This window comes from Rhinolophus sinicus, chromosome X (genome assembly GCF_036562045.2).
Source record: "Rhinolophus sinicus isolate RSC01 chromosome X, ASM3656204v1, whole genome shotgun sequence".
In the NCBI taxonomy this organism is placed as follows: domain Eukaryota; kingdom Metazoa; phylum Chordata; class Mammalia; order Chiroptera; family Rhinolophidae; genus Rhinolophus; species Rhinolophus sinicus.
Genome location: NC_133768.1, coordinates 92,838,006 through 92,853,032, shown reverse-complemented (window position 1 = coordinate 92,853,032; position 15,027 = coordinate 92,838,006). Strand labels below are relative to the sequence as shown.

At 37.4% G+C, this 15,027-nt stretch overlaps 1 protein-coding gene across 21 annotated transcripts in view; it reads left to right on the top strand.

The window, feature by feature from the left end:
* ENOX2 (ecto-NOX disulfide-thiol exchanger 2) overlaps positions 1 to 15,027 on the top strand; it is a 432,409-nt gene that overhangs the window by 334,590 nt on the left and 82,792 nt on the right. For all 21 annotated transcript variants that reach the window (XM_019716148.2, XM_074323651.1, XM_019716147.2 and 18 more), the window contains 2 exons: positions 6,480 to 6,692; positions 8,443 to 8,549. In XM_019716148.2, coding sequence (XP_019571707.2) covers positions 6,480 to 6,692; positions 8,443 to 8,549 — 320 coding nt within the window. The remainder of the gene's footprint in view (positions 1 to 6,479; positions 6,693 to 8,442; positions 8,550 to 15,027) is intronic.

Genomic DNA, 15,027 nt, shown 5'->3' with positions numbered 1-15,027 from the left:
CTAGCTCAGTGCGCCGAGCTCGCTGCTCCCCGGAACTACCGCAGCTGTGGTAGATCGGACTGCTAGGGCTCCACCAGGGCTCCACAGGGCTGAGGGGGCAGCATATAACACGGCTGAACCCAACGCTCACGGCAGAGGCCTCGGAGAAAAGACTGAGGGAAAAAGGCTGAAAACGGTGGTTTAAGCCCACACTGCCGAGCAGCAGAGACCGGAGCCTTAGGCACTGAGACTAGCCGCCCCCTCCCACCCCTCCCAGAGCTCGCCCCGCCCCCACCTGCCCGGTGCTAGAAGTGAAACAGTAGCAGTGTCAGATCAAAACAACAGAAAATTTGCTATTTTGAGAACTGTGGACCGCAGACACAAATTCACAGCCCAACTAGTTCCGGCAAAGGGGAGAGAGCTGTGGAAGCAGGATCGGCTGTGGTGGTGGCCGCCATTGCTCTGGGCCACCTCTCACAACTCACCCCGCCCCTGACCCCACCTATCTGGGCGGATCCCTGCAGGAGTAAACAGAACTGCTGAAATATACGGGCTCTGAATCAGGAGCTGGAAGAGCTTTGGAACATCAAAAGCTCTCCAGATACCCACCGGGACACTGCGCCCTGTGACCTAGACGAACTATTAACAGAGGAGAAGCCCGTCTCCCAGGGAATCCCCCATTGTGTGAGAAGTTGGAATAGTGCAGAGAAAACATAGCACTACCGTGTGGGAGAAGAAAATAAGTTGCAGTTGGAGAAATAATAAAACATTCTACCAACAAGTACTGGCAAACAAAAGAAAGACCGCTTATCAACCTGTTGCAGAAGTCACTCCTGTAGATGTCTAGGAAGAGAAATAGTAAACCAGTAATCGCCATGAATAACCAAGGCAACAAGATAGCTCAGAAAGAAAGTGAAAAATCTCCAGAGAAGGCACTTAAAGATACAGAAATATGTGACTTAAATGACAGAGAATTCAAGATTGCAGTTCTGAAAAACTCAACGAGATACAAGAAAACACAGATAGGCAGTTAAAGGAACTCAGAAACTCAATCAAAGAACAGCATGAGCATTTTACTAAAGAGATTGAAATCTTAAAAAGAACCAAATAGAATTTCTGGAGATTAAGAACTCAATAGAAGAAATTAAGAATGAAATAACCAGCTTAGGTAGTAGAGTTGACCAGATGGAGGAAAGAATCAGTGACATCGAAGATAGAAACCTGGAAATGACACAGAGAGAAGAAGAAAGAGACTTGAGACTTAAAAGAAATGAAAGAACTTACAAGAACTTTCTGACTCCATCAGAAAGAGCAATATAAGAATAATGGGCATACCAGAAGGAGAAGAAAGAGAGAAGGGAACAGAGAATATATTCAAACAAATTGTCGATGAGAACTTCCCAAATTTGTGGACAGAACTGGACCCTCGAATCCAAGAAGCAAATAGAACACCTAGATACCTCAATCCCAACAGGCCTTCTCCAAGGCACATTGTATTGAAGCTGTCTAAAATCAACGACAAAGAAAGCATCCTCAAGGCAGCCAGGGAAAAGAAGACGGTAACTTACATAGGAAAACCTATTAGACTATCATCAGATTTTTCAGCAGAAACTCTACAAGCCAGGAGGGGGTGGAACCAAATATTCAAACTATTGAAAGAGAGAAATCATGAGCCAAGAATAATATATCCAGCAAAGATATCCTTTAGATATGAAGGAGGAATAAAGACCTTTCCAGACATACAGAAGCTGAGGGAATTTTCTAATACACGACCTGCACTACAAGAAATACTAAAGGAGGCTATTCGACCACCATCAACAGGGACAATTTGTGGCAACCAAAACTCAAAAAGGGGGAGAGTAAAGGCCTGAACCGGAATATGGGAATGGAGAAAGTAAGCGTGCTGAAGAAAATGGAATACTCTAAATATCAAACTTTCTTTTACATAAACTTAAGGGTAACCACTCAAAATAAATCCAGAATTGAAATATATACTGAAATAAAAGAAGAAACAGAGGGAAACATCATAGAATACCACCACACAGAAATAATAGACAACAACAAAAAGGCAAAGAAACAATGGAGACACAGCCTTACCAGAAAACTAAAGATAGAATGACAGGAAATCCTCACATATCAATAATCACCCTAAATGTAAATGGACTGAACTCACCAATAAAAAGGCACAGAGTAGCAGATTGGATCAAAAAACTAAACCCAACCATATGCTGTCTCCAAGAGACACATCTCAGCTACAAGGACAAGCATAGACTCAAAGTGAAAGGGTGGAAATTGACACTCCAAGCAAATGGTACCCAGAGAAAATCAGGTGTAGCCATAATGATATCAGATGAAACAGACTTCAAGGTGAAAAAGATAACAAGAGACAAAGATGGACATTTCATAATGGTGAAGGGACTGTACAACAAGAAGACATAACAGTCATCAATATTTATGCCCCCAATCAGGGAGCACCAAATACACCAAGCAACTACTAACAGAACTAAAGGGAGAAATTGACCAAAACACAATTATACTAGGGGACTTAAATACATCATTGACAGCTATGGATAGATCATCCAAACAGAAAATAAATAACGAAATAGTAGCCCTAAATGACACATTAGATGAAATGGACATAATTGACATTTATAGAGCACTTCATCCTAAAACATCAGACTATACATTCTTTTCTAGTGTACATGGAACATTCTCAAGGATAGACCATATATTGGGACATAAAATCAGTCTCAACAAATTTAAGAAGATTGAAATCATACCATGCATATTCTCTGATCACAAGGCTTTGAAATTGATATCAACTGTAAAAAGAAAGCGGAAAAACACAAATACATGGAGATTAAACAACATACTTTTAAAGAAGGACTGGGTCAAAGAAGAAATTAGAGGAGAGATCAAAAGATACATAGAAACAAATGACAATGAAAATACATCCTACCAAAATTTCTGGGATGCAGCGAAAGCAGTTTTAAGAGGGAAATTTATCTCATTACAGGCCTATCTCAAGAAACAAGAAAACTCCCAAATAAATAACCTCATGTTACACCTTAAAGAACTAGAAAAAGAAGAACAAGTAAAACCCAAGGTCAGCAGAAGAAAGGAAATAATAAAAATTAGAGCAGAACTAAATGAAATAGAGAACAAAAAGACAATAGAAAAATTAATGTGACAAAGAGCTGGTTCTTTGAAAAGATTAACAAAATTGACAAACCCTTGGCTAGACTTACTAAGATCAAAAGAGAGAAGACACTGATTAACAAAATCAGAAACGTAAAAGGGGAAGTTATCACGGACACCACAGAAATACAAAGGATCATCCAAGAATACTATGAAGGACTATATGCCACCAAATTCAACAACCTAGAAGAAATGGACAAGTTCTTAGAAACATATAGCCTTCCAAGGCTGAACCATGAAGAACTGGAAAATCTAAACAGACCGATCACCAGTAACTAAATTGAATCAGTCATCCAAAACCTTCCCAAAAGCAAAAGTCCGGGACCAGATGGCTTCACTAGTGAATTCTACCAAACCTTCAAAGAGGATCTAATACCAATTCTGCACAAACTCTTCCAAAAATTGAAGAAGAGACAGTACTCCCTAACTCATTTTATGAGGCCAACATTACCCTGATACCAAAACCTGGTAAGGACAGCACAAAAAAGAAAACTACAGACCAATATCTCTAATGAATACCGATGCAAAAATCCTAAATAAAATTCTAGCAAATCGAATACAACAATGCATTAAAAAGATTATTCATCACGACCAAGTGGGGTTCATCCTCGGGCACAAGGATGGTTCAACATAAGAATCCATCAATGTGATACATCACATAAACAAAATAAAGGACAAAAATCATATGATTATATCAATTGATGCAGAAAAGCATTTGACAAGATACAACATCCATTTATGATTAAAACACTTAATAAAATGGGTATAGAAGGAAAATACCTTAACATAATAAAGGCCATATATGACAAGCCCTCTGCTAATCTCATAATTAATGGAGAAAACTGAAGCCCTTTGCTCTACGTTCAGGAACACGACAGGGATGTCCCCTATCACCTCTGCTTTTCAACATAGTGTTAAAGTCCTTGCCAGAGCAATCAGGCAAGAGAAAGAAATAAAAGGCATCCAAATTGGGAATGAAGAAGTTAAATTATCACTCTTTGCAGATGACATGATGCTATATATAGAAAACCCTAAAGACTCCACCAAAAAACTATTAGAAACAATCAACGAATACAGTAAAGTTGCCGGCTACAAAATCAACGCACAAAAGTCCATTGCCTTCCTATATACTAACAATGAAATCTCAGAAATGAAATACAAAAAACAATTCCTTTTGCAATTGCAGCAAAAAGAATAAAATACCTAGGAATAAACTTAACCAAGGATGTGAAAGACCTATATGCTGAAAACTATAAGACATTTTTGAAAGAAATTGAAGAAGACACAAAGAAATGGAAAGACATTCCGTGCTCATGGATTGGAAGAATCAACATAGTTAAAATGGCCATATTACCCAAAGCAATATACAGATTCAATGCAATCCCCATCAAAATCCCAATGGCATATTTTAAAGAAATAGAACAAAAATCATCAGATTTGTTTGGAACCACAAAAGACCCCGAATAGCCAAAGCAATCTTAAGAAAAAAAACAATAATGGAGGTATCACACTTCCTGACTTTGGCTTGTACTACAGGGCTACAATAATCAAAACAGCATGGTATTCGCATAAAATCAGAGACATAGACCAATGGAATAGAATTGAGAACCCAGAAATATAACCACATAAATATGGACAGAAAATTTTTGACAAAGATGCTAGAAGCATACAATGGAGGAAAGACAGCCCCTTCAACGAATGGTGCTGGGAGAATTGGATAGCCACGTGCAAAAGAATGAAACTGGACTGCTATTTGTCACCATGTACCAAAGTTAATTCAAAATGGATCAAAGACTTAAGCATAAGACCTGACACAATAAACTGCATAGAAGAAAACATAGGTACTAAACTTATGGACCTTGGGTTCAAAGAGCATTTTATGAACTTGACTCCAAAGGCAATGGAAGTAAAAGCTAAAATAAACGAATGGGACTATATGAAACTTAAAAGCTTCTGCACAGCAAAAGAAACCATTGACAAAATAAAGAGGCCACCAACTGAATGGGAGAAGATTTTTGCAAACAGTGCCTCCGATAAGGGGCTAGTATCCAGAATATACAAGGAACTCATGCAACTCAACAACAAAAAAACAAACAACCCAATTGAAAATGGGCAGAGGACTTGAAGAGACATTTCTCCAAAGAGGACATACAAATGGCAAATACACATATGAAAAATGCTCAACATCACTAATCATCAGAGAAATGCAAATCAAAACCACAATGAGATATCACCTCACCCCAGTCAGAATGGCTATCATCAACAAGACAAATAGTAACAAATGTTGGAGAGGTTGTGGAGAAAAGGAACCCTCATACACTGTTGGTGGGAATGCAGACTGGTGCAGCCGTTATGGAAGGCAGTGTGGAGGTTCCTCAAAGAATTACGAATAGAATTGCCATATGACCCAGCAATCCCTCTCCTGGGTATCTACCCAAAAATCTGAAAACATTTAGAGATAAAGACACGTGTGCTCCAATGTTCATTGCAGCTTTGTTTACGGTGGCCAAGACATGGAAACAACCAAAATGTCCTTCGATAGATGAATGGATAAAGAAGTTGTGGTATATATACACAATGGAATACTATTCGCAGTGAGAAAAGATGATATAGGAACATTTGTGACAACATGGATGGATCTTGAGAGAGTAATGCTGAGCGAAACAAGTCAGACAGAAAAAGCAGAGAACCATGTGATTTCACTGATATGTGGTATATAAACCAAAAACAACAAAAGAACAAGACAAACAAATGAGAAACAGAAACTCATAGACACGGACAATAGTTTAGTGGTTGCCAGAGGGTAAGGGGGGTGGGGGGGGAGGTGAGGGTAAGGGGGATCGAATATATGGTGATGGAAGAACTGACTCTGGGTGATGAACATACAATGGGATTTATAGATGATGTAATACAGAATTGTACAGCTGAAATCTATGTAATTTTACTAACAATTGTCACCGCAATAAATTTAATTTAAAAAAAAAAAAAGAGTAAAAAAAAAAATTTGCAATGTCAAAACTATATCAAATGAAAATTTGTTTAAGGAAAGAAGGAAGAATTATCTTTCTGAAAATTATTCATAGACTACAACCAATGCCTATGAGTCTGCAGTCTTTCAGTCTGTCTGCCTGCCTGTTGCCTGTGTGCATATGTGTGTGCATTCACGGTTTCTCATCCTCAGCAATTCATTCAACAACTACTGCCATAAAGCCATGGTGGCCTCCTTGCCAACATGTTGGGGAAATAGATCGAGATTTGGTTACTTTTGTTGATTCTAAAACTAAATTCTTTTTTTTTCTCAGATGATTCAAAATTCTCAGAAGCTGTGCAGACCTTACTCACCTGGATTGAGCGAGGAGAGGTGAACCGTCGCAGCGCTAACAACTTCTATTCCATGATCCAGTCGGCCAACAGCCATGTCCGCCGCCTGGTGAATGAGAAAGCTGCCCATGAGAAAGACATGGAAGAAGCAAAGGAGAAGTTCAAACAGTCCCTTTCTGGAATTCTCATTCAATGTGAGTGGAAATCAGAGTTCCGCTGAAAGAATGAGAGGGCACTTCACTTAGTCACCAGTTTTTCTACACAGGAGCCAGCCCTACAAAGCCATTCTGTGTCAAGGGGCAAGGCTCCCTTCTTCATTGCCTTGCACTCTCTTTATATTGCCAAGTGCCCCTCCAATTTCACAGGATACATGTGGGGACCACCTATGTTCATTTTGTCTGGTATATCTATTTCACCTCCTTAGAAACGCTGATACTTAGGCCACAATCCTCTGCTTCTACTTTTATTTGCTCTCAAATTACAAGAAGCCCCTGGCCTCAGTGGAAAGTTTGGGATTCTGTTGCTGAAATTAGAATGTAGCATTATCATTTGTAAGATTTGCATCATTGTTATAATATGCTTTTCAGGTACTCAATTTTAGTGATAAATGTAATTATATTTCCCAAGGTGATTGAATTAAAGCCAAATTTGCTAATTCAATCTTTTGTTTTTAGTTTCCTTTGTTCTACATTTCCTTTCCTAGATGTCATAGACACTGGGACAGGATGGGAAGCCAGTGAAATGACCATTTTTAAAATGAAGTACCACTCTAAACCTACCCAGGGTCTCTTAAATGAGGCATATCAGAAAAATTATCAAGTAATATTTTTAGTTCACCATATTATAAAATTGTGCACTCATATATTTTGAGTAAGGAACTGTATTCACCTTAAAAATAAGGGTATAGTTTTATGATTTTCTTTTGAACAGTTATGGCCCACTCTTCTCATACTTGACTTCCCATAGTTGACTCATATGTGATTAGGATTAAGGAGGAATTATCTCATTTTCCATTTTATTTTGAAAGTATATCTGGGCATAGAATCGAGGAGGAGAAATCACATGTTTTTAGGACTTCATAATAAATAGAAAAAGAGAGAAGCAAGCATCATGGGAATTTAAATCATTAAATCCTTAGTTGACAGGATACGAGCATGGCTATAAAGAAAGAAACAGCACCTCTGGATTTTCTTACTCTGAACACTCAGCCATCCATAGGCTCTTGTCGTTCATCTCTTTCCCCAAAAAAAATGTCATGTCTAAATTTTCCTTCTCTTAAACTGGTTAAGATAAAGCCCCAGAATATTTGTACACATTTCCCCTTTGACATTTTAAGAGACCCTGAAAAATGCTATCTAGGACTGCACTTACAGTGTTCTTTCATGAAACTTACATTTCTCCAGTTGACAAGCCTATGTGGGTAGACCTGAAATGGATTCCATCCGTCTTAGGTTTTGATTTAATGCTTCTGGTTAAACAAACCTCAGAATAATAAAAGGATGGATTCTATTATAAAGAAGCATCGAGGCTCATTTTGGAGGGCTAGTTTATGAAAGAAGACAATGGTCAAAAGGAACTTGTACAGTCCACTGTTTGCTGCCATGCTGTGCAGGGTCAGTAACACTCAATCACATTCACCATGACACTTGCCTCTCCTGCCTGAATGAATACAGACTGCCTGTATTAAAACTTAAGTTGCCATTTCACCTCAAACCTTCTGGAGTTCCCTTTTCTCTTTTTGTATATTGATATCTCTACCTTTGAACCACCTTTAAAGTCATGGTACCCCAACACACATAACCTTTTCCGAGTACAACCATAGTCTAGTAGTGTCATTCAAGAAGACACAACAAACCTGATGCTTCTCTTATTTCTGTTTTTTCTCTCTTTTGCCATCCATGGATGATATTCTGGCCTGATTCGACTGCTGACCTGACTCTGCAGTTGAGCAGATAGTAGCTGTGTACCATTCTGCCTCCAAACAAAAGGCATGGGACCACTTCACAAAAGCCCAGCGTAAAAACATCAGTGTTTGGTGCAAACAAGCTGAGGTTGGTAACTTTTTATTCTGATAGCCCCTGAAGGGGATGGTTTTTTTCTTTAACAAGTTATTGATTTGGAGTTTAGCCAGAATTAAATAGTGCCAAGCCCCCATGGTCACAACAAGGCCCTAATGAAACACTAAGATATGTTCTGTAACCTGTCACTGTGTCTAGACCACCTGCTGCCAAAAGGGTAATAAATGTGCACATGTCTTGAATGCATTCTACTGGATATAAACCTTAGTAGTGAAAATGTAGGTATGAAAATTATAAGTTTATTTCTCTAAGCTAGCTAGTCTTAGATACAATAATAATTACTGACCTGTGTATCTAATGTTAGTATTATTAGGTCTGTCTTTTTTAGAGCATCTTGACAGTTGAGGCTGGAAGCTGCCTGGTATTACATTGGAGCATTGAAAATTCTGAGGTTTTTTTTGTTTGTTTTTTTGTTTTTTTCCTCAAACCTGCTCAGCCATCTTTATAGGTGGCAGCTTTAAAGGTAGTAGGGGACTCTGATATCAGATTAAGGTTGACACATACCTCTCTGCTTGTGCTCAAGTAACATTTTTAGTGGAACAATAGAATGTGTCTGATGTGGTGAGGTTGCTATTCTGAATCCAAGGTTAAAAACCAAGATGGGAGGTATGTTTTTACTGATATGCCTTTGGAATGGTGTTACATATACCTCAAGTTCTTCTGTTCCTATGGGCAGCTTCATTACCCAGCCCTGATACTTTTGATCTATGTGTCCAGCCACTTTTTCAACTTCGTTTCTGAGTTCTCTTTGCCAGTCTGATAGCAGTCCCATTATATCTATCAATGCAAGTTGTCATATTCCTTAACATTTAAATAGTATTTGTATCAAATATATGGTGATGGAAGGAGAACTGACTCTGGGTGGTGAACACACAATGGGATTTATAGATGATGTAATACAGAATTGTACACCTGAAATCTATGTAATTTTACTAACAATTGTCACCCCAATAAATTTAATAAAATAAAATTTTTAAAAAATAAAAAAAAATAAAAAAAAAATAGTATTTGTAAAGCATTTACATTTTATAAAGCATTTTCCCATTGGTTATGTAACCTACCTCCCAAACCAAAAGATTTGGTGTAGTTGGAAAGAACACTGGACTTAGAGTCAGTCATGAATACACATCTCAGCTCTGACACATTATAGCTATGTGACTTTGAACAAGTTAGTCAGCCTTTCTCGGCCTGTATTTCTTCACCGGTACATCGGAGTTAATAATGAAACCAGTCATACATGATTAAATGAGATGGGAGATGTGTAGACAGTTTGAAAAAATGTAAATGCTATATAAATGGTAAATAGTATTATTTCAATTTATCATTAATGACTCATAAGGGTTAATAGCTAGGTATAGTATCCATGTTTTACATGTGAGGAAACTGAGACAGTAATGTGAAGTGAAGTACACAAAATTGCACTGCTAGTAAGTGGTCAATTCAGGACTAGAAATTCTTCTCATGCTAATATAAACTGCCTTGTGGTCTTGAGCGAATCATTTAATCTTTGTAGACTTCGGTTTCCTAACCTATAAAATGAAGATAATGATTTATTCTTTCTGTCTTTTTTTTTATTTTTATTAAATTTATTGGGGTGACAATTGTTAGTAAAATTACATAGATTTCAGGTGTACAATTCTGTATTACATCATCTATAAATCCCATTGTGTGTTCATCACCCAGAGTCAGTTCTCCTTCCATCACCATATATTCAATCCCCCTTACCCTCATCTCCCACCCCCACCCCCCCGCCCCCCTTACTGTCTTTCATGAGAATACATGACACAGCTTGAGTGGCAAAATTTGAAAACTGTGAAGAGTGTTTAGGGGAAAATAAGCCAAGCCTTGTTCATACTCATAAATTGTCTGTGAGCCATCAGTTTTTGTTCAGCAAAGGGACTGGGAGTCACTGGGGAGAAATCTCTGAACACATCAGCTCAATGGATGGATGGAATCATGAAAAGCCAGTAATATTTTTAATTGTTTTTAAAAGGAATTAGGAATTTAAAAAAGGAACTATTGTCTTACTGTAGCACAAAATGATTTTAGAATCCTAGGGCCTCAACAAACAAACAAAATTCAACATTTCAATTCAAACATTTACTGAGGAATTCTCTGTCTCAGGTATTATGACAGGCAATGCAGGATGAGATGGCATTGGATTTCAGGGAGCTAGAAGGGTAACAAAAGTGATCAAGGGGAGGGGTGGAGTTTAGCGCCCTAAATTAAAAATATCCAAACTCTTTAGTGTAGTTTGAATAGTTCAGAAGAATAAAGGTTGAGAGAAAAATGCTCAATGTCTTACAATTGTAGAAAAGCAGTATTAAGTTTCTACCTTCCCTTCAATACACATATATGTATATCCCTTTTAGGGGGTGAAGAAGAAGCTGTCTGAACTGCCCAATCCATTACCGAAAGCCCTGCCAGTACATACAGATGATCCCAACATGAGATTTTTGGTACAAAATTGATACACATTCAGTAGAAACTGTACTTAGAATTTTGAATTTGGATCTTTTCTTGGTCTAGCAATATGAGGTGTGATATTCTCTTGTCATGCTAGCCAGCAGCAGCCTGCCACAGCTCCCAGCCAGTCATGTGATCATGAGCATAAACAACCAATACTCCACAGTGTACTGTGTTGCCAACATTTTTTGGATATCGTGTTCTACTGGCTAGGCTAAGTTATGATGTTTGGTAGGTCAGGTGTATTAAATGTATTTTTAACTTACAATATTTTCAACTTGTGATGGGCTTATCAGGTCATAACCCTATGTAAGAGGAGGAGCATCTGCATTGCCTTTTTATAGGAGGAAGGCAGCCTCTCGTTGGAGCACTGACTTGCCTAAGGTCCAAGTCTTCCATAAACGACTTTGCAATAAAATATTTTCCATTAATATTATTCATCAAGGCTCTCTGTAGTTATATCAAGCTTACCTATCTGGTGGGTATATACTTTTGTTTAATTACCTTCTCAGTGAAGATAGCTATGCCAGTGAGCTAGACATTTCTCTGGGTCTGTGAAGAACTGAGAGCTATATACCCTATCACCTACTTTTGTAGCACAGCTTCCTTGGCAGAGTAATGAAGATAAAGTATATGGCTAGCAGGACTTACCAAGAACTACATTTCATAATGTGGCTTGTAGACTTTGTAAAAACCCAGAAAATGCTTCATGCCTATTGGACTAAATTCAGGTCTACCTAGAATACCTCAATCTTGATATGTAAAACAACTGAGAGTAGAACGTAACTCATCACCTTCCTCTGGCATTGCATTTCCCAAACCTAAAAGACCTCTTCTACTTTATATTGGTGCTTCTTTAAATCATGGCTTTTTTTCAGCCTCTGTATACTTTCACTTGGTAACAGGCAACTCTGAGGAGTAAAGGAGGTATCTTGTAGAAAGTGACAAAACTGTCTTCTTATATTGGGGTTGCCGCATAGCACCCCACTGAGAATCAGAGCATCCCCATGACTAAATCAACTAGACTGGCTTTTTTTTTCTTTTTTTGACTTAGTCATTGAAGCTACAACTCCTGAATCAGGGGGTTCATCAAGTTGGAAGTTTCTGGCACTGAACATTTTTACCAGTTGCCTCTGAGAATAAGCCTCCTAGACCTCCTTATGTCACAAAGTACCTATCCCTTGTCTCATTGTAATCTTCCTACCAGCAGCCAACATTGTCTTACTCTGGTAAGAGAGGTTATGGAGTAAGAAGAAAACGTCCCCAAAGGCAGACATTTTCTCACTTTGGTAGCATGTGCCAGGCAGCCTAGTTTGCTAGTGAGTCTTTTTCACTGGTTTACCTTTCCTATTTATATGTGTGAGGCTCCTGCTGATACAATTGGAAAGGCTATTGAAAGGAAGGCTAAAGTCCCCTACTAACAGTTAGTAAGGATTAACTGTTAGTAGGGGAAGGCTAAAGTCCCCTACTAACAGTATCTATAGTGACTTTACTGGCAGTTCTCTGTGTTGTGGAAACTTTTTCTATAGAATCATTTAAAACCTGCAAATGTCTCTCACTGAGTAGCTGGCATAGATTAGAAGTTATATCTTGGATAATACGAGTATATAGGAACTGGAGCCATGGCAGTAGACACTAAAGATACCCACTTGCATCCTCTCTAATATGAGGAAAAGAGACTTGGCGATTACTAAAATGAAATACTGTGATTGTTAAAATAACTCTCTCTAGATTTCCAGGCTTCCCATTCCATATTCTGAAGAACTGCTTGCAGATAGATGGTCAAGTCATCTGCATACCCTTGTTTTAGGACCCATTTTCACTAATACTAGCTATTGGCTTTCAGCCATCGAAACACATATTAGCACAATTTGGATCAACCTAATTTGTATTTCCATTATGTGTCATATAATAGACATTGATTAAGAACCTGTGTTTGTGCTTTGTTTCATTGTATTGAATGATATCACAGAATCAAATTTCTACATAGAGGTAGAAGCTATCTCCCCATCCTCTGCTCCTTTCCATTCCTTCATCTCACCCCTTCCCCACCTAGTATCCTGATAATGTTGAAAGTCTGGGTAAGTAAGCTTTTGTTACACAATTAAAAAGGAATTTTGCTTTTCTGATAGTCATGTTCCTATAATAAAACATGAGTATATAAAAGATTAAGTTCACATATTTTGGGGGAACTATATAGTAGTTAGATAATTAACATACAATGATTTATGATTTGCTTATTTTATGATAAATAAAAGATATCAGTTGGTACACACTTGATTCTTTTCCTGCATTTTCCTCTGTCTAGGGTTTCAGTTTTATTCTATGTTGAAAGTGCTTTGTCCTCCAATGTGGAGCAGTGTGTGAATTTTTAGGCGTCAGAAAAGTTACCATTAGAACAGACTCAAAGCCATTATAATGTGTTTTCAGAAATCAATAACAGTTCACTGTTTAAATGAAAATTATCACAGGCCTACTGTGGGCAAGTAAGTGGTATAGAAACTTTAGGAGGGCTATCTTACCTTTTTTGATGTAGTCTATCAGTGATGTGACCGACTCAATTTCAGGCAGAAATTTACAAATGAAAATTTCTGGAAAATGTTTTTGCATGCCATTGCCACTCTTTTCGTTTTGCACTAGATTCAAATCTCAGGATGGGGCAAATTTTGGAGGAACTGCTATTTCTCTTGCTCCCTGCACTTCAGTGGTTCAGAGTCCTCCTTCCTGCACCTATGTCCAGGCTAGGTGGAGTTCCTTCCTTCAGTAAATGCCACCTTTCACCCTTTCACTCTGAAAGTATTTGTTAGGGTTGGTTTCCCAAAGTAGAGCTTTTTTGAACGACCAGAGAATACAGAAAGTATCTTAGCTATCAGTAGCTTTTATGGTAAGGTTTTCAAAGAATTAAAATCTCACTTACTTTACTTAGGGGTACTGTCATTTACTAAATGCTCCCCATAAGTTTACTATAGTATTGTACCCTTTAACCTCTGATGTTCTCTTTGCCTTCTATCCTATTCATGTGACTTAGTTTTGGATATTTATAGAAGAGTAATGAGGGAGCATTTGAGAACTTGGTCCCCAGCATATATCATCAGTTTGGCTTAAATAAACTCATAGATAGATGATAGATAGATAGATAGATAGATAGATAGATAGATAGATAGATAGATAGATAGATAGAATAGATAGATAGATAGATAGATAGATAGATAGATAGATAGATAGATAGATAGATAGATAGATAGATAGATAGATAGATAATGATACAGGTCTTAGTGTCTTTGTAGCTAAAAAAAATTGTCTAGTGGTTAGAGGACTCCAAGCTCTGCCACTTTTCCAATCTAACTGAATAACTTAGAGCAAGCTTCCTCTTAACTTTTCTTACCCTCATTTCATTATATACTAAAGGAACTGGTAACTAGTTCCTGAAGTAATTTGAAGCATTGAGATAAAATTTGCCCATAGGTCTGTTATATTTCTAGGGACATTTTTGTTTTTTAGTTTCAGGAGTACAAAACAATGGAATAGTTAGACATTTATCATTTATACCCCTCACAAAATGATAACCCCCTCCCTTTCTGACATCACATACAGCCATTAGTTACATTTCTACTGTCTGTATTCCTAATGCTGTACTCCACTTCTTGTGAATATATATATATATATATATATATATATGTATATATATGTATATATTATATATTATATATTATATATATTATATATATATGTATATATGTATATATTATATATATATATATATTATATATATTATATATATTATATATATTATATATATTATATATATTATATATATTATATATATTATATATATTATATATATTTAACATATATGTATACAAAATTATAGTTCACATTCATTATTATTCAGCTTCAGCTTCAGGTGTACAGCACAGTGATCAGGCATCAACACCATCCCTGAAGTGGTCTCCCTATGAGACAAGTGTCCATCGGATACCCTACA